Genomic DNA, 22,117 nt, shown 5'->3' with positions numbered 1-22,117 from the left:
TCTTAATTTTTTCCAGAGCTGTATGTTTCTACTGGAATCTTTGCCCAAGACTGTGACCAGTCTTGAATACAAAAATCGAAGCCTCGTATCATCACAAACAGGAAACTTTGAAAAGTTTAGTGAACAGGCTTTTTTTTACACAATCTTTATTTTAGCAACCTTGATTGTATTTCAGCTATCCCTGAACCTGATTTAGCTTTGTGCCTTTTTGCAGATGTCTTCAATACTATTGTGCGTAATTATGCTCCCTTTAAAAAATGAAGGGTTAAAGGTGATCGAATGCGTGGTACACTCTGGAATTATTAGAAGTCATTTATAAAAGATGACAAGATTTTAGCAACTGAGGAATCATTGTGTAAAACAAATCAGAAAAGCTAAATCTGATTTATGTAACTGCTCTTTTGGATTGTCATGGGAACCCAGTTAAATTCTGGAAAACTGTCAAATCCCTGAAGGGTTCTACTTCCTCCTCTCTGCCAAAACAAATACATTCAGACACTTGCCTGTTTACAGGAAAAAATGCCATCATTGATGCATGTAATCACCATTTTATTTCAGAGGGCTATCTCTTTGAAATGACTTCTAAGCCTATTCCCAATGATTTTGGGCTGGATGCTGATAGGGGAAACTTCCTGAATGAATAGAGAAATGATAGTCAAAGCTTTTCTTTTATTCTATTTACAGAAAATTGGTTTGCTAGCAATAGACAACAATAAATCTACAGGGGCCGACCAATTGGATCCTGGTCTGATAAGGGTGCAGCGCCCATTATTGTTGGATCAATAACCCACGTTTTTAATTCAACATTGTTATCAGGAAATATTCCAAAAGTATGGAAATCAGCTCTTGTGGTGCCACTCCATAAAGTAGAGATCTTAGTAGACATCTTAAGGATAAACACCCCATTTCAAGGCTTTCTTGTCTAGCTAGGATTCTTCAACTTTGCTCTTTTTTTACCCGAGAAATGTATTTAGAGTTTGGGACCTGTTCTCTTCACTATTTATATAAAAACCATTGGTCAATCCGTTAAAAAGTGTAAACTTCATCTGTATGTAGATGATACTAGTATGTATGTTATTGCCCCAACTGTTGATCTGGCTATTTCAAAACTACAGGCAGATTTTATAGCTATACAGGAATCACTTGCTGATTTAAAACGTGTGCTTAATATGGGTAAAAGAAAATAAATGTTGTTTTTAAACTCTTTTAAGGATGTTTCAGATGAAATACACGTTCACCCATTAGATGGTTCTCCAATCGAACGTGTTCCCGCAGATAAATATTTAGGCATTTGGATTGATATGGATTTGACATTTGAAAAACATATACCGTAGATGAGCTGGTTAAGTAGTTTAGCTTTAAAATGGGCTTTTTCTACAGAAACAGATCATGTCTTTCTCCAAGCAATAGGAAGCAGATTATTCAGTCAACATTTAATCTGTTCTTGATTATGGGGATATTATTTATCAAAGTGCAGCTGCTACTACTCTTAAACCCTTGGATGCCATCTACCTCAGTGCAGAATACAAATAATATATGATGTCATCTATGTAAAGAGAACAATATCTGTGAACTATTTTGCATTTCAAAAGCTGGTCAAAGAGATTGGTAAATGTGCAAAATACAATAAATATGTACTTTTTCACAGTTGTTGATTTGATGGCATCTCTGTGCTACAGAGGCAGATCGAGGTATATTTAAAAAAAAAAGATCATTCCATCCCCCTGATTATGACTGAAAAATGAACGGTGGGCGATGCATCCATCCTTCCTTCTCTAGATCCCCATCTCCCTCTCTTTAACTCTCTCTCTCTCTGAGATGGCTATCCAGCCATTTTTATCCCCCCTCTCCCTCCCCCTCTCTCGCTCCTTCTCTCTCGGAGATACAGTAGCTATGCACAGACAGCCTTCATATGTGCAGCGGGGGAAAGTGACGGGCAGAATGGCAGCTTTAATATTGGAGTGATTGCCACTGATAAGGGTAACGGCTGTGGAGGCGCGAGTGTCATCCCTCCCTCCTTCGCAATAAACACTTTCATTTTGTTTGCCCGGAGAGATGGATGTGCTGAATAGACAACCTGAGGAGCAGTGGAGGGCGGGAGGAGATAGATGGGAAGGATGGAGATGCATATTCAGTATTAAAAGATCAGTCAGAGGGTCGTGAAATATGCATTTTGTCATCTACGCCTCGTGTCTCATCGGAGCAACAACAGCGCTGGCCAGCGTGCCGACTCCAAATGCGAACCTGACAAATTGTGATCTGTATTATATTCATAGTCATATTTTCATGGGAAATTACATCAAATGCATAGTAATATTCCATCTGTCTAGATAATACGGACAACTTCAACATATTCACTGTGTCAGAATCGGTGATGAGCAATGCCTGAATATTGTCCTCTGTTTTACACAGACAAAATCGATAGATCTGTGCAGAGGTGTAAGGTTGCTTCCCAAAAGGCATTTGGGACGCGAGCAAAGTCTAGTGTAAGTGTGCAATTTGGCCAAGGACATTCGAGGCATCAGATTGCTGATTAAAGTGAGCTCCTTTTCCAAAACTCCTTCAGACATCTTGACTTCTCAGGATGGGGCTGGAGGCTGGGTGGAGAGGCCACTTGTTACTCTTTTATGATATGTATTGCGTTTGAATTATTCCCATCTTCCCCCTCCAACTCAAGTCAGCAGTTCAGAAGATGTTTTCCTGTCGTGACTTTTCTATTTTCTATGGTAACACTTTACGTTAGGATAATAACATGAAGGGTACCTTAATGTAGAGTGTTACCATTTTTGTTAATACACAAACTAAGAGGCTGAAGCTGTTAGATTTTTCCGTTGGTTTTAGATTGTGTTTAATTTGATTCAGGGCAATAAGACAGCGTGACCAAAAAGATGATCTGAACAGCTGGGGAGCTGAAATCCGCATATCAGAAATAAAACGAGGGAGACACAGACAATTGCTAATTAAAATCAGTGGGAAAACAACTTGAAAATTAGACTTCACATGAGTTTTCACAGTCTGTCTTAAATATTTTGGACGTTAAAATGAATAAAATGGTTGCAGTATAACAGCAAGGAGTAAACTTCATCTGGGTGTTGTGTTTATTCTGTAAATGACTCCAGCTATAGGAACAGAGAATGTGAAACATCTCAGAAAGCTCAGGCCAAGCATGAATCCCTGTGGACCTTTACAATTGCCAATTATTGCACATGATGAACCCCATGTATTTCCATTTAAATTTCCTAAAGCAAGAAGTAGTGGGCTGCCGGTCGATGAGTTGAAAGTTAATCTAGAGGTAGAAAGATAGTGACCTTCAGGCTTCTTTGTTTTTAGCATACGCTAGATCTTTTCAGCTTGTCAGTCAAACCGGAACGGTATCCAAGCCAATAGATAGAAGGTAGACTGTGTGTTGATGTAAGGCTCATCGCAGTGTTTTGACTGGCTCTATACTCATCCTCAGCTCCCTGAGGGGTCCTCATTAAGACTAAACGCTGAGGGTGACCTTTCCGTCGCCCAACTCCCCCCACCCAGCTGGCCCTAATTACCTCCCTCATTACCCCCTCTGAAATAATACACAGATCCAAGATGGCTGCCTCATTACCTCCTCTTAAATAACACCAGCACCACCAGGTTGAACCAAGATGGCTGCCTCATTAGCCCTTCCTAAATAACACCAGCACCGCCAGGTTCAACCAAGATGGCTGCCTCATTACCCCTCCTAAATAACACCAGCACCACCAGGTTGAACCAAGATGGCTGCTTTTCCCCACAACTGATTTTCTATACTCTCTTTGTGATGTATGTTGGCCTAGTGGATCTCTGTGCTGTGGATGTATCCCCCCTATTCCTTCACTCTTTCACTCTCGCTTTCCCCCCAGTCTTAATTCCATAAGTCCTGACAGTATCATTTAGACGTCGCCATCGCTACGGTGATCGCTGATGAGACGATAGGGTGATCAGCGCTTGCGGGATGTCGGAGAAGGAGAGGGCGAGAGAGAGGGCTGTAAGTAGCCCCCCTAATGATGGCACTAAAGTAACATGCTTCATTATTTGGAATGCTGCATAAATTGAGCAGTGCGTGGAATCATTGGGATTGATTAAAATACTAATTAAACAGGTCTTTGCAGAATTTGAGGAGTGAAGTAAGGTTCAGCTCTTCAGGGTAATTTGCATACCCTTCATCTGGGTAAATGGGATTTAAAGGACCCTCTCTCATTCTCATTCTCTTTCCATGGCTCTCCCTCTTTCTCTTCTCCCCTTATTTCCTGGTACATTCACATGCTAACAAACTCAATTAAAATTATACTCTATTCACCATATTATTTGGCATAATCTATTAAGACCCCTTTGATTTTGTAAATTCAATATAAATGTATCCATCAAAGCAAGGGATTCAAAGGGGTAGACATGACCAGAATAAAACAAAGTCTGCCAAGTGTAGATCTTAAATGTTGGACGTTCAGTCGCTGCGTCACTTACTTTGATTTTCATGACAATATCTTTGTTAAATATTGCATTTAGAACTAGCGTGGGAATACTTGAATTGATTAATAGATGTATGGATCACACTCATAGTGTGATCCTATTAAGTACTGCAAGAACCAATAACAATTAGTTATGCAGTAGATCAACTAGCACTTTTACATTAAAATAATTTAACAATGTAAACATTCACTGGTGCCTCGGCAGCTGACTGTGTGCAAAGGTCTGGCCCCTAAACCACTTTAAGTTTTAGTAATTTAGCAGACACTCTTATCCAAAGCAACTTGCCTTTGCCGTGCCTTTCTCAAGGACACGACAACAGATTGTTCACCTAGTCAGCTCAAGGATTTGAACCAGCAACCTTTTGGTTACTAGTCTAACGCTTGGTTACTAGTCTAACCGCTAGGATAACTACCCCCCCACAAAAAAAAGTCCTCAGAGCAAAGCAACAAGAAAATCTCCAATCCACAAATGCGCTCCAGACACTGTACTGTAGGGTATTCTGTGATCATGTAGGGTGGTTGGGCAAACTCTTTCAAAATCTCACCTGGTGTACCGTAGCCAACTGTAAGTGTGACTTTGAACAGTCACTGATGAGCTTGGAGGTTGAGTTGGAGTTATAGGCTGACGAAGAGCTTCGGGTAGAAACGTTGCACAATAAACTGTGAGAGAATTCATCTATCTTTAATACACACTTACACTGTCACACACTCTTTCTCACAGTTTCCTGTTCCATTATAGAACTGGAAGGTCAAACATGTTCTTCTGCGTCATTCATTCCTCTCACTAAAACACAGCTAAAAAAAATATATATATACAGTACCAGTCAAACGTTTGGACACATATTCATTCCTGTGTTTCTGAGTTTTTCTTTATTTTTACTATTTTCTACATTGTAGAATAATAGTGAAGACATCAAAATTATGAAATAACACATATGGAATCATGTAGTTACCCCCAAAAAAGTGTTAAACAATCAAAATATATTTTATATTTGAGATTCTTCAAAGTAGTCACCCTTTGCCTTGATGACAGCTTTGGCACACTCTTGGCATTCTCTCAGCCAGCTTCATGAGGTAATAACCTGGAATTCATTTCAATTAACAGGTGTGCCTTGTTAAAAGTGAATTTGTGGAATTTCTTTCCTTAATGCGTTTGATCCAATCAGTTGTGTTGTGACAAGGTAGGGGTGGTATACAGAAGATAGTCCTTTTTGGTAAAATACCAAGTCCATATTATGGCAAAAACAGCTCAAATAAGCAAAGAGAAATGACATTCCATTATTACTTTAAGACATGAAGGTCAGTCAATCCAGAAAATGTTCAAGTGCAGTCGCAAAAAACATCAAGTGCTATGATGAAACTGGCTCTCATGAGGACCGCCACAGGAAAGGAAGACCCAGAGTTGCCTCTGCTGCAGAGGATAAGTTAATTAGAGTTACCAGCCTCAGATTGCAGCCCAGATAAATGCTGCGTGAATCAGACCTTTGTGGTCAATTGCTACAAAGAAACCACTACTAAAGGACACCAATAATAAGCGACTTGCTTGGGCCAAGAAACACGAGCAATGGACATTAGACCGGTGGAAGTCTGTCCTTTGGTCTGATGTGTTCAAATTTGAGATTTTTGGTTCCAACCGCTGTGTCTTTGTGAGACACAGAGTAGGTGAACAGATTATCTCCGCATGTGTGGTTCCCACCGTGAAGCATGGAGCAGGAGGTGTGATGGTGTGGGAGTGCTTTGCTGGTGACACTTTTGGTGATTTATTTACAATTCAAGGCACACTTAACCAGCATGGCTACCACAGCATTCTGACAATGATCCAAAACACCTCAAGGCTGTGTAAGGGCTATTTCACCAAAAAGAAGAGTGATGGAGTACTGCCTCCGCAATCAGCCGACCTCAACCCAATTGCGATGGTTTGGGATGAGTTGGACCGCAGAGTGAAGGAAAAGCAGCCAACAAGTGCTCAGCATATGTGGGAACTCCTTCAAGACTGTTGGAAAAGCATTCCAGGTGAAGCTGGTTGAAAGAATGCCAAATGCGTGCAAAGCTATCATCAAGGCAAAGGGTGGCTACTTTGAAGAATCTAATATATTTAGATTTGTTTTACACTTTTTTGGTTACGACATGATTCCATAAGTGTTATTTCATAGTTTTGATGTCTTCACTATTATTATACAATGTAGAATAAAGTAAAAATAAAGAAAAACCCTTGAATGAGTAGGTGTGTCCAAACCTTTGACTGGTACTGTATATAACAATTACACTCACACACAACTCTTGCCTTTTTTATGTTTCTCCTCATGTAGTTCAGCAGAAGAAGCAGCTGGAGAAGGAGACAGGTGTGAAGATCCTGGAGGCTGGAGTCAGCGATGTAAGTCCTGTTTCATCATCTCTCTAGTAAGCTGGGAACCACAGAACTATAATCCTTGACTTAAATGGGGATGCCCTTTCTAATCATTTGATTTCTGTGCTGGGAACATCTAGCACTGACTACATCCATGTGGAACAGATTATAGATTATTTTTATGTCGGAAGTTTACATACACTTAGGTTGGAGTCATTAAAACTCGTTTTTCAACCACTCCACAAATGTCTTGTTAACAAACTATAGTTTTGGCAAGTCAGTTAGGACATCTACTTTGTGCATGACACAAGTCATTTTTACAACAATTGTTTACAGACAGATTATTTCACTTATAATTCACTGTATCACAATTCCAGTGGGTAAGAAGTTTCCATACACTAAGTTGACTCTGCCTTTAAACAGCTTGGAAAATTCCAGAAAATTATGTCATGTTAGGCTAATTTACATAATTTGAGTCAATTGGAGGTGTACCTGTGAATGTATTTCAAGGCCAACCTTCAAACTCAGTGCCTCTTTGCTTGACATCATGGGAAAATCAAAAGAAATTAGCCAAGACCTCAGAAAAAAAAATGTAGACCTCCACAAGTCTGGTTCATCCTTGGGAGCAATTTCCAAACGCCTGAATGTACCACGTTCATCTGTACAAACAACAGTACGCAAGTATAAACACCATCAGACCACACAGCCATCATACCGCTCAGGAAGGAGATGCATTCTGTCTCCTAGAGATGAACGTACTTTGGTGCAAAAAGTGCAAATCAATCCCAGAACAACAGCTAAGAACCTTGTGAAGATGCTGGAGGAAACAGGTACAAAAGTATCTATATCCACAGTAAAACAAGTCCTATATTGACATAACCTGAAAGGCCGCTCAGCAAGGAAGAACTCCAAAGCTGCCATAAAAAAAACAGACTACGGTTTGCAACTGCACATGGGGACAAAGATCGTACTTTTTGGAGATATGTCCTCTGGTCTGATGAAACAAAAATATAACTGTTGGGCCATAATGACCATCGTTATTTTTTGAGGAAAAAGGGTGAGGCTTGCAAGCCGAACAACACCATCCCAACGTGAAGCACGGGGGTGGCAGCATCATGTTGTGGGGGTGCTTTGCTGCAGGAGGGACTGGTGCACTTCACAAAATAGATGGCATCATGAAGCAACATTTTAAGACATCAGTCAGGAAGTTAAAGCTTGGTCGCAAATGGGTCTTCCAAATGGACAATGACCCCAAGCATACTTCCGAAGTGGAGGCAAAATGGCGTAAGGACAACAAAGTCAAGGTATTGAGGTGGACATCACTAAGCCCTGACTTCACACTTATAGAACATTTGGGGCAAGAACTGACAAAGCGTGTGCGAGCAAGAAGGCCTACAAACCTGACTCAGTTACACCAGCTCTGTCAGGAGGAATGGGCCAAAATTCACCCAACGTATTGTGGGACGCTTGTGGAAGGCTACCCGAAACGTTTGACCCAAGTTAAACAATTTAAACTCAATGCTACCAAATACTAATTGAGTGTATTTAAACTTCTGACCCACTAGGAATGTGATGAAAACTGAAATAAATCATTCTCTCTACAATTATTCTGACATTTCACATTCTTACAATAAAGTGGTGATCCTAACAGACATACAACAGGGAATTTTTACTAGGATTAAATGTCAGGAAGTGTGAAAAACTGAGTTTAAATGTATTTGGCAAAGGTGTATGTAAACTTCCGACTTCAACTGTATATTGAATACAATTTTTGTGAGATTGTATCGTTAAATCGTACCAAGTAAAATCCCTAAAGAGAATACTGAGCTTGTCCTCCCAACACCCCAACATGCAACATCATTGTAAAGGAGCTTAACCAAACCTGGAATGTTCCAGATCTCTGTAAACTGTGCTCTGATTTGATTTGACTGGGGTGTTCTCCGGGGATATGGATCCAGATGTGGCAACTTGGCATTTAATCACCACGCTACCTTCTGCTACCATCCATACCGCCTGCATCCTTTATGAGGCTGCCATTATGCGACCAGACATTGATCTTGAGCCGAAATGAATGCCAAATGTATTTCCTGTTAAACGTGTCGCTTTGATACACATCCTCTGTATTCATTTCCTGTACTCCTTAGGATCGTTGGTTCCCATGGAGAATAAAGAACAACAAGACAAAGCGCAGTGCGGTTTTGACACTTTAAATAGCGGATGATAGTGGCTCAGGGAAGGAACGATAAGCAGATTATCGGGAGAGCTGTCACTTTGTGGCTACCCAAAATTAAGAGCAGTGCAGAAGTACACTTAAGATGAGCGTGGGCATGAGAGCAGGGGGGATGAGCATTCATTCATTGGTGACGCTGCTAATAAATATTCAAATGTTGCTAGCAATGTGCAAATTGGAGGTGAGGATTTAATCAAGCAGCCATTGATGCGCTGGAGTCCTCCTAGCAGACCTGCGTCTAAATGAGTTTTTCTATGGAAATGAGACAGACAGCGATGGCACTGTGAGCCATGAAGATTATCACGAGGCATGCTGGGAACTAAATGGATGTGGCCTGTGTGTGTGCTGCTGCCGTCGTCAATGGCAACAGGCATAACATAGTCGGGACCGTTTTCCTTGGTCAATCCTTCACTCACTGTCCTCCTATGGCCATCTCTGTCACACGTTCTCTACATTCTCTTGTTGTTTTATTTTATCTCTATTTCTTATGTTTATGCATTTACCTCCCTCTTTTTTACCCGCCCTCTTTCCTTTCCTTTACCTCATCTACCTTTCACTCGTCCTCTAACTGTCTGACTCTCTTTTTCTCCTCTTACTCCATCTTCATTCTTGTTCAACACACAGAGAGCACAAGGCAAACATTGATGGAAGGCTGTGGTTTGTCATATTGGACCTATTTGTAGATAATTAGCTGCAGGTAGCCTAGTGGTTAGAGTGTTGGACTAGTAACCGAAAGGTTGCAAGATTGAATCCCCGAGCTGACAAGGTAAAAATCTGTCGGTCTGCCCCTTAACAAGGCAGTTAACCCACTATTCCTAGGCCGTCATTGAAAATAAGAATTTGTTCTTAACTGACTTGCCTAGTTAAATAATTGAAAAAATTACAAGTTCTCTGCGGAAACCAGAGTGAGGGCGGGATCTATCTTTTACCTCAGGAGTGGGAAATTGGAGACAGACGTTTTGTGTGTGTGTGTGTGTGTGTGTGTGTGTGTGTGTGTGTGTGTGTGTGTGTGTGTGTGTGTGTGTGTGTGTGTGTGTGTGTGTGTGTGTGTGTGTGTGTGTGTGTGTGTGTGTGTGTGTGTGTGTGTGTGTGTGTGTGTGTGTGTGTGTGTGCGCGCGAGCTCATGGGTGTATGTGCGTTCCTGTGTACAGTATGTGTCAGTAACTATGCATTAGCCTTCAAAACACAAGAGAAATGTGTGCATAAATTGACAAAGAAAGTCAAATCAAATTTATTTCAAATTCTAATTTATTTATATAGCCCTTCTTACATCAGCTGATATATCAAAGTGCTGTACAGAAACCCAGCCTAAAACCCCAAACATCAAGCAATGCAGGTGTAGAAGCACGATGGCTAGGAAAAACTCCCTAGAAAGGCCAAAACCTAGGAAGAAACCTAGAGAGGAACCAGGCTATGAGGGGTGTCCAGTCCTCTTCTGGCTGTGCCGGGTGGAGATTATAACATGGCCAAGATGCTCAAATGTTCATAAATGACCAGCAGGGTCAAATAATAATAATCACAGGAGTTGTCGAGGGTGCAACAAGTCAGCACCTCAGGAGTAAATGTCATTGAGAGTATCTCTACCGCTCCTACTGTCTCTTGAGAGTTGAAAACAGCAGGTCTGGGACAGGTAGCACGTCCGGTGAACAGGTCAGGGTTCCATAGCCGCAGGAAGAACAGTTGAAACTGGAGCAGCAGCACGGCCAGGTGGACTGGGGACAGCAAGGAGTCATCATGCCGGGTAGTCCTGAGGCATGATCCTAGGGCTCAGGTCCTCCGAGAGAGAGAAAGAAAGAAAGAGAGAAAGAGATAATTAGAGAGAGCATACTTAAATTCACACAGGACACCGGATAAGACAGGAGAAGTACTCCAGATATAACAGACTGACCCTAGCCTCCCGACACATACACTACTGCAGCAAAAGTAAATGAGTAAATGAAAGTAAATGAGAATAAGTTAATAAAGGCACAACCAGTTAGATGTTATGGGGTTTATATCATGTCATAAGAGATCCAATCAAATTGGAGGAGTCCTCCACTATAGCACAGGCTTACATTGGAGAGTGCCTGCTCTTGCATGGAACCAACCAACCTGGTATCCTTCAGAGTATTGAGAGTGGAGCTGACACAGGGTGCTTCCTCATTGGGCTCCGGTCTAAAGTAGTGCACTACATAGGGAATATGGTGCAATTTGGCATACAGCCAGAGCCTCTCCGTCCTGTCCTCGCCCTGTCTGTCTTTGTTAAAAAGGGGACAAATGACAAAACAGCTTAGGAAGATGTCCTGATACCACGGACGTCGATAGCAGAAGATGTCGACGAAGATAAGCTCATGTCAAAGTGAGGAGATGGGACGCTAATCGGTAGACTTCACAATATCTGGTCCCCCTATAGATTTTCCAGAACCCGTTTTCTTAAAAATATCCCTGTTTTGCAACTCATTACCTAAATTTGCCGCACTCTTTAAGTAATTACACTTTAATAAGCATGACATTTTGTAAGTAATTTAAGTTGCCGTTACGTTTTATCAAGGAGATTGATTGCTGTCCAGATCACGTTAGTGTCTCCATAACAGCCCTCCTACGAATGTGTGAAAAACTATCTTAGGGAAAAGCGAGAGGGGCAAGAGGGGTAATAGGAGAGGGGCGGTAGAAAGCCTAATATATACAATGTTTTTGTTTATCTCAATTCCAGCACTCTATCATCAGTGTTTTTCACTAGGGATGTGAAATGTCGACATTGACAGTAAATGAAAATCCTACAGAGAATATAAATGTGCATACACCTCACAGCACCACCAGACAGCCGGTTGGAGAATCAGCCTCTAGTACAGATCATACCATACAGTTTCAGCAGTCTTCCGTTTCGGGAGAGATGTTCCTAAAAGGCACACAGAGCTCCGTGACTGTGCATCCTCTCCACTTTTCATCCTCCCATCCTGTTCGTGTTTAGGAGGGATCAACGAGTCACTGCGCATCTGGAGTGTGAGTGTGAGAGAGAGAGCGTGAGCGAGCGAGAGATGGTGCAGGACCCGAGGGTTGCAGACTCCTGCTGCAATGGTTTGCGTTAGCCAGCAGTATGCAGACATAGACACAGTGTGGCTGGTACCAGTGGGGGTTCTGAGGAGGGGGACGGGTGGGTAAGTGGCTGGGGGACAGGGCGGGGTTGGGTGGGGGGGTGTCTCGGTCAGACGTCCTCGCTGGGTTGCCTAGGGAGTTCTGACAGACAGCCGCTGCCTCTGGTGTCACCACCCACACCCCTCCCCAATGCACATACACCCCTGCTCACACCCCTCGGCCTATCCCCAGGTGAGCGGATGATGCTGTCATTATCTCCTCCCGAAAAAAAAATAAAAAAGATAAATAATGAATCACAAAATGGATGTTAACCTGTCTAGCCCCGCTAGCGGAACCCCCCCACATTCCATCTGAAAAGGCAGCGTGCGAAATTCAAAAATATTTTTTTGAAATATTTACTTTCACACATTAACTTTTTATGGCTGCAGGGGCAGTATTGAGTAGCTCTGATAAAAGGTGCCCATTTCAAATGGCCTCGTACTCAATTCTTGCTCGTACAATATGCATATTATTATTACTATTGGATAGAAAACATTCTCTAGTTTCTAAAACCGTTTGAATTATATCTGTGAGTCAAACAGAACTCATTTGGCACAAACTTCCTGACTAGGAAGTGGAAAGTCTGAAATCGAGACTCTGTTCTACTTCCTGCCAATACATGGGCATGATACGTATTAGTATACGTGCACTTCATACACCTTCCCCTGGATGTCAAGAGGCGGTGAGAGAAGAAATTTAGTGTTTATCTTGGTCTGAAGTGGAATACAAGCTCTTTGTATGACGTGTCTGCCCATTTCCTGTTTTCTGGAGAGCGCGAAGGGGTACTTGGATTTGCCTTCTGTTTAGCTGCCGTTATAGGCAACTAATATCTCCTGCTTTGATTTTATTTGATACATGTGACCATATCATCGTAAAGTATGTTTTTTCAATATAGTTTCATCAGATTATTGAAAATTTTTCGGGAGTTTTGCCGTGTTCCGTTCTCTTCCGTTTGTTGACATGGAGAGCTTCGAGCCACTTGGCTAGTGCGCTTGCAAAATCGAGAGGGAAAATGGACGTTCTAAATCCAAACAACGATTGTTCTTGACAAAGGACACCTTGTCCAACATTCTGATGGAAGATCACCAAAAGTAAAAAACATTTTATGATGCTATTTCATATATCTGTCGTGCATGTGAACTAGTCGCCGGCACCCAACTTTGGGGTACTCTAGATATACCGAAGCTGGATGTCGTAATGAAGTTATTTTTTAGAATTCTAACACTGCGATTTCATTAAGAACTAATGGATCTATCATTTCCTATACAACATGTATTTTTTAGTTATGTTTATGAATAGCTATTTGGTCAGAATATGTGTGTCAGAAAAAGTGTCAGAAAAATATCGTTGCTGTTTAGACGTTGTGGAAAAAGTAGCTAAGATAGCAACATGTATAACCACTGATTTCAGCTCTAAATATGCACATTTTCGAACAAAACATAAGTGTATGTATAAACTGATGTTATAGGACTGTCATCTGATAAAGAATATCAAGGTTAGTCAAAAATTATATATCTTTTCCTGGTTTGTTACGATCGCTAACTTTTACTGCTGGGAAATGGCTTGTCTTTCTGGCTATTGTGGTAAGCTAATATAACGCTATATTGTGTTTTCGCTGTAAAACACTTAATAAATCGGAAATATTGTCTGGAATCACAAGATGCCTGTCTTTCATTTGCTGTACACTATGTATTTTTCAGAAATGTTTTATGATGAGTAATTAGGTATTTGACGTTGGTGTCTGTAATTATTCTGTCTGCTTTCGGTGCAATTTCTGATTGTAGCTGCAATGTAAACTATGATATATACCTGAAATATGCACATTTTTCGAACAAAACATAGATTTATTGTATAACATGTTATAAGACTGTCATCTGATGAAGTTGTTTGTTGGTTAGTTTGGTTGGTTCTTGGTTAGTTAGGTTGGCTTTGTGCATGCTACCTGTGCTGTGAAAAATGTCTGTCCTTTTTTTGTATTTGGTGGTGAGCTAACATAAATATACGTGCTGTTTTCGCTGTAAAACATTTTAAAAATCGGACATGTTGGCTGGATTCACAAGATGTGTACCTTTCATTTGTTGTATTGGACTTGTTAATGTGTGAAAGTTAAATATTTAAAAAATATATATTTTGAATTTCGCGCCCTGCACTTGAGCTGGCTGTTGTCATAAGTTTACCGACGTCGGGCTTGCAGCTCTGGCGGCTCCTGACTGGCGGGCGGCTCTGGCGGCTCCTGACTGGCGGGCGGCTCTGGTGGCTCCTGACTGACGGACGGCTCTGGCGGCTCCTGACTGACGGACGGCTCTGACGGCTCAGGACAGACGGGCGGCTCAGACGGCGCTGGACAGACGGGCGGCTCAGACGGCGCTGGACAGACGGGCGGCTCAGACGGCGCTGGACAGACTGGCGGCTCAGACGGCGCTGGACAGACGGGCGGCTCAGACGGCGCTGGACAGACGGACGGCTCATGCGGCGCTGGACAGACGGACGGCTCATGCGGCGCTGGACAGACGGACGGCTCAGGCGGCGCTGGACAGACGGACGGTAGCCTACATACTTAGGTAGCCTTTTCCCACCTGGGTTTCGTGGGTGGTTATTTCCTGTTTAGTGTTTGTGTGTTTCACGTTACGGGACTGTTTCGGTTTTCATTTTGTTTCACTTTGTTAGTTTGTATTTTGTCATATTCATTTCTCATTAAAAATCATTATGGATACGTACGACACTGCGTTTTGGTCTTCCGATCCTTCCTACTACTCCTCATCAGAGGAGGAAGAAGAAAGCCGTTAGAATATGTTAATCAGCATACCAGTTGTCTTTTTTATCAGTACTTCTGAATACAGTGTAAAGGCATCCGCATTCATAGGTTCGGTTTGCTCCTAGCAGAACTCAGCTATGGTAAAGCGAACATCTGTGCTCGCATACTCCCTAAAGACCTTCGCTTGAAAAACGAGAAAAAAACGGCAATATTACTCGTTTGGCCCTCTTGAGCCACCGTAGCAACAGCATAGCCATAACACTTCCTCAAAATAATCTGTAATTAATTTGGATTTATTTGCCCAGGAGTTCTTAGTTGCGCATTTTTACATCTAGCTAAGATGTTTGCTGCAGTACTTGTCAAGTGAAAATATGTGCATCAAAACTAGTAGCGTACTGCAGATATTAGGGCCTGGCTGCTGCACTCTCTCCTCTCTCTCGTTGAATGACAGCAAACACTTCATTGAAGAATCACATCCATAGTTCCCGTCCCTAATGTTGATCAATCACTGATGAAGGGGCGTAAAATTCGGCTACCAAACTTGGACTTGCCTCATGAAAAAATGTGTTCGTTGAACAGCCGGAAAATAAACCAAATACCAAAACGAACAAAAACGTCACAAAATGGCGTCATAATATGTGCACAAACTGTTTAGACTGGGAAGCATACGACAGGCTTTAGGAACAGGAAGCTGGGCGTTTATAGTTGCCTGCCCGCATTAAACCTTCCCCATGTGATTAAGTTTGTGGGTAAATTGAGATTCATTGACATTTTGACAGAAGCCTCATGTTTTCGATAACTCCTGTAAACTGCTTATGTGGAGAGGCACTCATTAACCACAGAACTCCCTGAGCTGCACGTCAACTGATTAATCAACCACCAATTGTAAATTATATATGGCAGGCAGTGATCTCCGCACAGGGTTGTGTGTGTGTATGTGTGTGTGTGTGCATGCGTGCATGTGTGCATTTGTATGTGCACGCACGTGTGCATGTTTTGCATATGATGTGTGCTGTTAGGGATGTCTATATGTCTATGCACATAACATACATTTACGAGACTTGTATACATTTGTATACATCTGTGTTCACATCCCTTACAGAAAAAAACACATGAATTTCACATGTGAACACGTGAAGTGTTCCAAAAACACATTTTCATATGATCATGTGTGATCTTATGTAAAGTTAATGTGATAACATGAAACTACACCTGTGAAAATGTGATTTTCCACGTGAAATCCTGTGGTTTTCCTGTAAGGGGGTGTGTTTCTGGTCTGTGTATCATTGTGTCTGTTTACTTGTGATGGCTTTTGCTGCAGAATTGCTGGAACCTTTAAGGATCTCCATTCGATTTCTCTCAGCCACTTTACAGAAGTGGATGCAGAGAAATAAACATTAGAATATAATCCCATCATATGTCAAGTAGGGGGAAATGTCGGCAGTAAATGCCACCATCTTAGAATGTAGGAAAGCACTCATGGTCTCTCCCAATAAGAGTCCTGGGGAAGCATGTGCAAACCTAATCTCAGTGAAAGGTCACGGGCTCTGGCAACTGGATTTGGAGGCTTTCTTGACAATTTCCTGCACCATAAAGAATGTGCGGGCAAGTTTAAGAGCAATGATATTGGAAAATATTTGAACATGTAACATGTAAATGATAGTCCTACTGTATATGCAGTATGATCAAAAATAATGGGTACATAATAGCCTGAGTCCCGAATGGTACCCTATTTTCAACATAGTTCTCTACTCTTGACCAGTGTCCTATGTGCCCTGGTCAAAAGTAGTACACTATATAGGGAATAGGGTGCCGTTTGCTACTCCATGGAGCAGAGCATACCGAAGCGATTTCTACATATTGCACATTTTAAGTACTTTTCATTTAGCTAATTTCCAATGTAGTTTAATTTAGCTCATTGTCAATCTAGTTTGGCTGTAAAAGTGTTCTGAAATGTGAAAAAAAAAATATTAACAGACCTTTTTCATTTTAAACACTGATCCTGTTATTTTGTTTTTTACAACAGTCTTTGCATAATAAAAACATTTTAAATAGAAAATAATCGAGAAAATAAAAGGTGTCCAAGCACAGAACCTTGAGAAATGCCAGATTCAACTTTGGGTAGCCTAGTGGTTAGAGCGTTGGACTAGTAACCGAAAGGTTCGTTCTGCCCCTGAACAAGGCAGTAAACCCACTGTTCCTAGGCCGTCATTGAAAATAAGAATTTGTTCTTAACTGACTTGCCTAGTTAAATTAAGGTCAAATAAAATGAAAATACATTTGGGGAAAGATTGGGAAAGTAATTGGGGAAATAATACAAGTAGTTATTTGTTGGTTTGTTGGGACTGTGAGGAGGTGAGACTGAAGGTGTTGCTTTCTGAGGGACTAGTAAGGTGATATGTTACCCGGCTCTGCTAGCAACTCAATATGAAAATAAATGTCTCTATTAGCCCTGTGTTCACACTCATCTTCTCATTTGCAACTTCTAAACAGCTGTAAATACAGCACTTGTCTCAACAAATAGGTTTAGGGTGGTGGAACAGGGGATGGTGGGTAGCCCTGCTGCATATCTATGAGTTGTGAAAATAATATGGCTACAATGGGATACAAAGCCCTATTCCCAAAGTATTGTATTTTCAAAGTGTTGTATTTTTATGAGAGCACTTTATGTTAGCACTTATTAATCACCTACAATGTATTTATAAGGTGTTTATTATGCCATAATAACATAAAATAAAGTCAGTGGAGGATGATTCGGAGTTTATTAGCCTAGGTCAGAAATATTGCAGATTTCTGACCTAGGCTAATAAACTCCGAATCATCCTCCACTGACTTTATATAATAAAATATTGCAATATAAAGGGAATAGGGTGCCATTTGGGATGCATAACAAACACCCTCTATAGAGCGCTGACCTTGAAAGCTTTTATCAGCCCGTGTAAACCTCTTCATCGGCAGCAGGACACACACATTTATCTGTTGCTTCAACAACCAATGCCGCATGTCCTTCACACCTTAACAGCCTCAGCAGAAACACTATCTCTAATGGCTGTTATCTGCTCTCTCTGCCACAGCCAGGTCACAACACTGTAGTATATTACTGGCAAAGGTGATTTAGTAGACTTTTAGTCGAGAGACACCTCAGACAAATGTCTGTCTAATGAATGTCTAATGAATGAGATTACAATGTGGGAGATTAGGATGCAATGTAAACACAACCTTAACAGAATCATCTTGTATCAGATTGAAAATGTAAAATGTAAAATTTCTCTTACAGGCATTCTTCGGTACTTTTGTATACTTTTTTCCCCATTAGTTCTAATAGTAGCACTCATGAGCCAAAAGTGGTCCCCGAAAATTGCGTACTACTTCACATACTGTATGTGCAGAAATCTGTGCACCACGTCATTGCTCTCTCTCTGCTCTGCTGTGGGTGCATTATGTGCATATTGCTAGCTGTCTGTCACGATCGTCAATGGGTGAGAGAGAGGACCAAGGCGCAGCGTGTGCAAAATACATTCTCTTTTATTTAGAGAAGGGAAAAACATGCAACGAACACTATAACAAAACGAAACAAAACAACAAACGATCGTGAAGCTATAAACGTACAACATAGACAATTACCCACATTAACCTAGTGCCTATGGCTGTCTTAAATATGGCTCCCAATCAGAGACAATTAATGACATCTGTCTCTGATTGAGAACCATTCAGGCAACCATAGACACAACTAGACACCTACACTAAACACAAACCCATCTACTCTACTTAACCCCCTAAACCATACAACCACCCTAGACAATACAAAAACACATACCTTCCCCATGTCACACCCTGACCTAACTAAAATAATAAAGGAAACAAAGAATACTAAGGCCAGGGCGTGACAGTACCCCCCCCCCCCAAAGGTGCGGACTCCGGCCGCAGAACATGAAACAGAAGGGGAGGGTCCGGGGTGGCCCCCATCATGGCGGCGGCTCGGGCGCGGAACGAGACCCCCACTCCACCATTGTCAATACCCGCTTTGGTGGCGCCTCTGGAGCGGCGACCCTTGTAGCAAGTCCCGGACTGAAGATCATTCCAGAGGGCGCCACCGGACGGATGGGTAGCTCCGGACTGAGGGGTAGCTCATGACTGGAAGGCAGCTCATGACGGGAGGGCAGCTCATGACGGGAGGGCAGCTCATGACTGGAAGGCAGCTCATGACTGGAAGGCAGATCTGGCTGCTCATGGCTGGCTGACGGATCTGGCTGCTCATGGCTGGCTGGCGGCTCTGTCAGATCCTGGCTGACTGGCGGCTCTGGCAGATCCTGGCTGACTGGCGGCTCTGGCAGATCCTGGCTGACTGGCGGCTCTGGCAGATCCTGGCTGACTGGCGGCTCTGGCAGATCCTGGCTGACTGGCGGCTCTGGCAGATCCTGGCTGACTGGCGGCTCTGGCAGATCCTGGCTGGTTGGCGGCTCTGGCAGATCCTGGCTGGTTGGCGGCTCTGGCAGATCATGGCTGGCTGACGGATCTGGCTGCTCATGGCTGGCTGACGGATCTGGCTGCTCATGGCTGGCTGACGGATCTGGCTGCTCATGGCTGGCTGACGGATCTGGCTGCTCATGGCTGGCTGACGGATCTGGCTGCTCATGGCTGGCTGACTGCTCTGGCAGATCCTGGCTGACTGGCAGATCCTGGCTGACTGGCGGCTCTGGCAGATCCTGGCTGGTTGGCGGCTCTGGCAGATCCTGGCTGACTGGCGGCTCTAGCGGCTCCTGACTGACGAACGGCTCTGACGGCTCGGGACAGACGGGCGGCTCAGATGGCTCGGGACAGACGGAAGGCTCAGATGGCGCTGGGCAGACGGATGGCTCAGATGGCGCTGGGCAGACGGATGGCTGAGATGGCGCTGTGCAGACGGATGGCTCAGATGGCGCTGGGCAGACGGATGGCTCAGATGGCGCTGGGCAGACGGATGGCTCAGATGGCGCTGGGCAGACGGATGGCTCAGATGGGGCTGGGCAGACGGGTAGTTCAGGGGCCGCTGGGCAGACGGCAGACTCTGGCCGGCTGAGGCGCACTGTAGGCCTGGTGCGTGGTGCCGGAACAGGTGGTACCGGGCTGGGGACATGCACCTGAAGGCTAGTGCGGGGAGAAGGAACAGGGCATACTGGACCCTGGAGACGCACATTTGGCCTAGTGCGTGGTGCCGGCACTGGTGGTACCGGGCTGGGGACACGCATCTCAGGGCTAGTGAGGGGAGCAGCAACAGGACGCACAGGACTCTGGAGAAGCACAGGAGGCTTGGTGCGTGGTGCCGGAACTGGTGGTACCGGGCTGGAGACACGCACCATAGGGCGAGTGCGTGGAGGAGGAACAGGGCTCTGGAGACACACTGGAAGCTTGGTGCGTGGTGTAGGCACTGGTGGTCCTGGGCTGGGGAGGTGGCGCCGGAAATACCGGACCGTGCAGGCGTACTGGCTCCCTTGAGCACTGAGCCTGCCCAACCTTACCTGGTTGTATGCTCCCCGTCGCCCGACCAGTGCGGGGAGGTGGAATAAGCCGCACCGGGCTATGTAGGCGAACCGGGGACACCATGCGTAAGGCTGGTGCCATGTAAGCCGGCCCGAGGAGACGCACTGGTGGCCAGATGCGTTGGGCCGGCTTCATGACATCCGGCTCAATACTCAATCTAGCCCGGCCGATACGAGGAGCTGGTATGTACCGCACCGGGCTATGCACACGTACAGGAGACACCATGCGCTCTACTGCGTAACACGGTGTCTGCCCGTACTCTCGCTCTCCACGGTAAGTACAGGGAGTAGGCGCAGGTCTCCTACCTGACTTCGCCACACTCCCTTTTAGCCTCCCCCCAAGAATTTTTTTGGGCTGACTCACAGGCTTCCTACCGCGTCTTCGTGCTGCCTCCATTCGCCGGTATCCCTCCTCGCTCTGCGCCAGAGAATCCCAGGCGGGCTCCGGCACTCGCCCTGGGTCGATCGCCCACCTGTCGATCTCCTCCCACGTAGTGTAGCCCATATCCTGCTCCCTTTGCCATAAATCCTGTGTGTATTGCTCCTGTTGCCGCTTAACACGCCGCTTGGTCCGATTCTGGTGGGTAATTCTGTCACGATCGTCAATGGGTGAGAGAGAGGACCAAGGCGCAGCGTGTGCAAAATACATTCTCTTTTATTTCGAGAAGGGAAAAAACATGCAACGAACACTATAACAAAACGAAACAAAACAACAAACGATCGTGAAGCTATAAACGTAAGTGCACACACAAGCTACAAACGTACAACATAGACAATTACCCACAAAAACCTAGTGCCTATGGCTGTCTTAAATATGGCTCCCAATCAGAGACAATTAATGACATCTGTCTCTGATTGAGACCCATTCAGGCAACCATAGACACAACTAGACACCTACACTAAACACAAACCCATCTACTCTACTTAACCCCCTAAACCAGGGGTGTCAAACTCATTCCACGGAGGGCCTTGTGTCTGCAGGTTTTTGGTTTTTCCTTTCAATAAAGCCCTAGACAACCAGGTGTGGGGAGTTCCTAACTAATTAGTGATGTTAATTCATCAATCAAGTACAAGGGAGGAACGAAAACCCGCAGACACTCGGCCCTCCGTGGAATGAGTTTGACACCTGTGCCCTAAACCATACAACCACCCTAGACAATACAAAAACACATACCTTCCCCATGTCACACCCTGACCTAACTAAAATAATAAAGGAAACAAAGAATACTAAGGCCAGGGCGTGACACTGTCACTCATATGGCGAGGGGTTGAAGCTCATTGGTTGAACTCAAATTGCTAGGGGGCTGGCCCACGTGGGGGATAATGTAGGGAAAATGGCGCAGTACAGCTTCAAGTAAAACAGTTACGTTCAAACTAGGGATCTTGTGGCAAATTGAGGTAAAACAGTAATTCTACTCATAGATTATGCATTATGTACTACACAATGACACATCCAGCCCAAAGCAGGGGAAATACTTAGAAAATACTTAGTAGTCGCCAAAGCTCCGGAGCATGTCTGAGCAAATTGTCTGACCTGCTGTCTAACTATGCGCAATCAGAATTATTAATTTTGGGTTATCTTAATCTGGATTGGTTGATGCCAGTATTTGGTACGCTGAAAGATATTTGTACTGAGCTACATCTAACTCAGCTGAAAACTAAACCAACTAG

At 43.7% G+C, this 22,117-nt stretch overlaps 1 protein-coding gene across 3 annotated transcripts in view; it reads left to right on the top strand.

Annotated features, from left to right (window-relative positions):
• The window catches only part of ptprn2 (protein tyrosine phosphatase receptor type N2), a 290,147-nt gene that overhangs the window by 184,400 nt on the left and 83,630 nt on the right, over window positions 1–22,117 (top strand). For all 3 annotated transcript variants that reach the window (XR_008760159.1, XM_055929231.1, XM_055929230.1), the window contains exon 11: window positions 6,791–6,855. Coding sequence is in view for 2 of the 3 variants with exons in the window: in XM_055929231.1 (XP_055785206.1) it covers window positions 6,791–6,855 (65 nt within the window). In the remaining variant the exon portion in view is untranslated. The remainder of the gene's footprint in view (window positions 1–6,790; window positions 6,856–22,117) is intronic.

Source organism: Salvelinus fontinalis, chromosome 7, assembly GCF_029448725.1.
Source record: "Salvelinus fontinalis isolate EN_2023a chromosome 7, ASM2944872v1, whole genome shotgun sequence".
NCBI lineage: Eukaryota > Metazoa > Chordata > Actinopteri > Salmoniformes > Salmonidae > Salvelinus > Salvelinus fontinalis.
The sequence above is the reverse complement of the archived record's forward strand: the minus strand, read 5'-3'. Positions and strand labels throughout refer to the sequence as shown.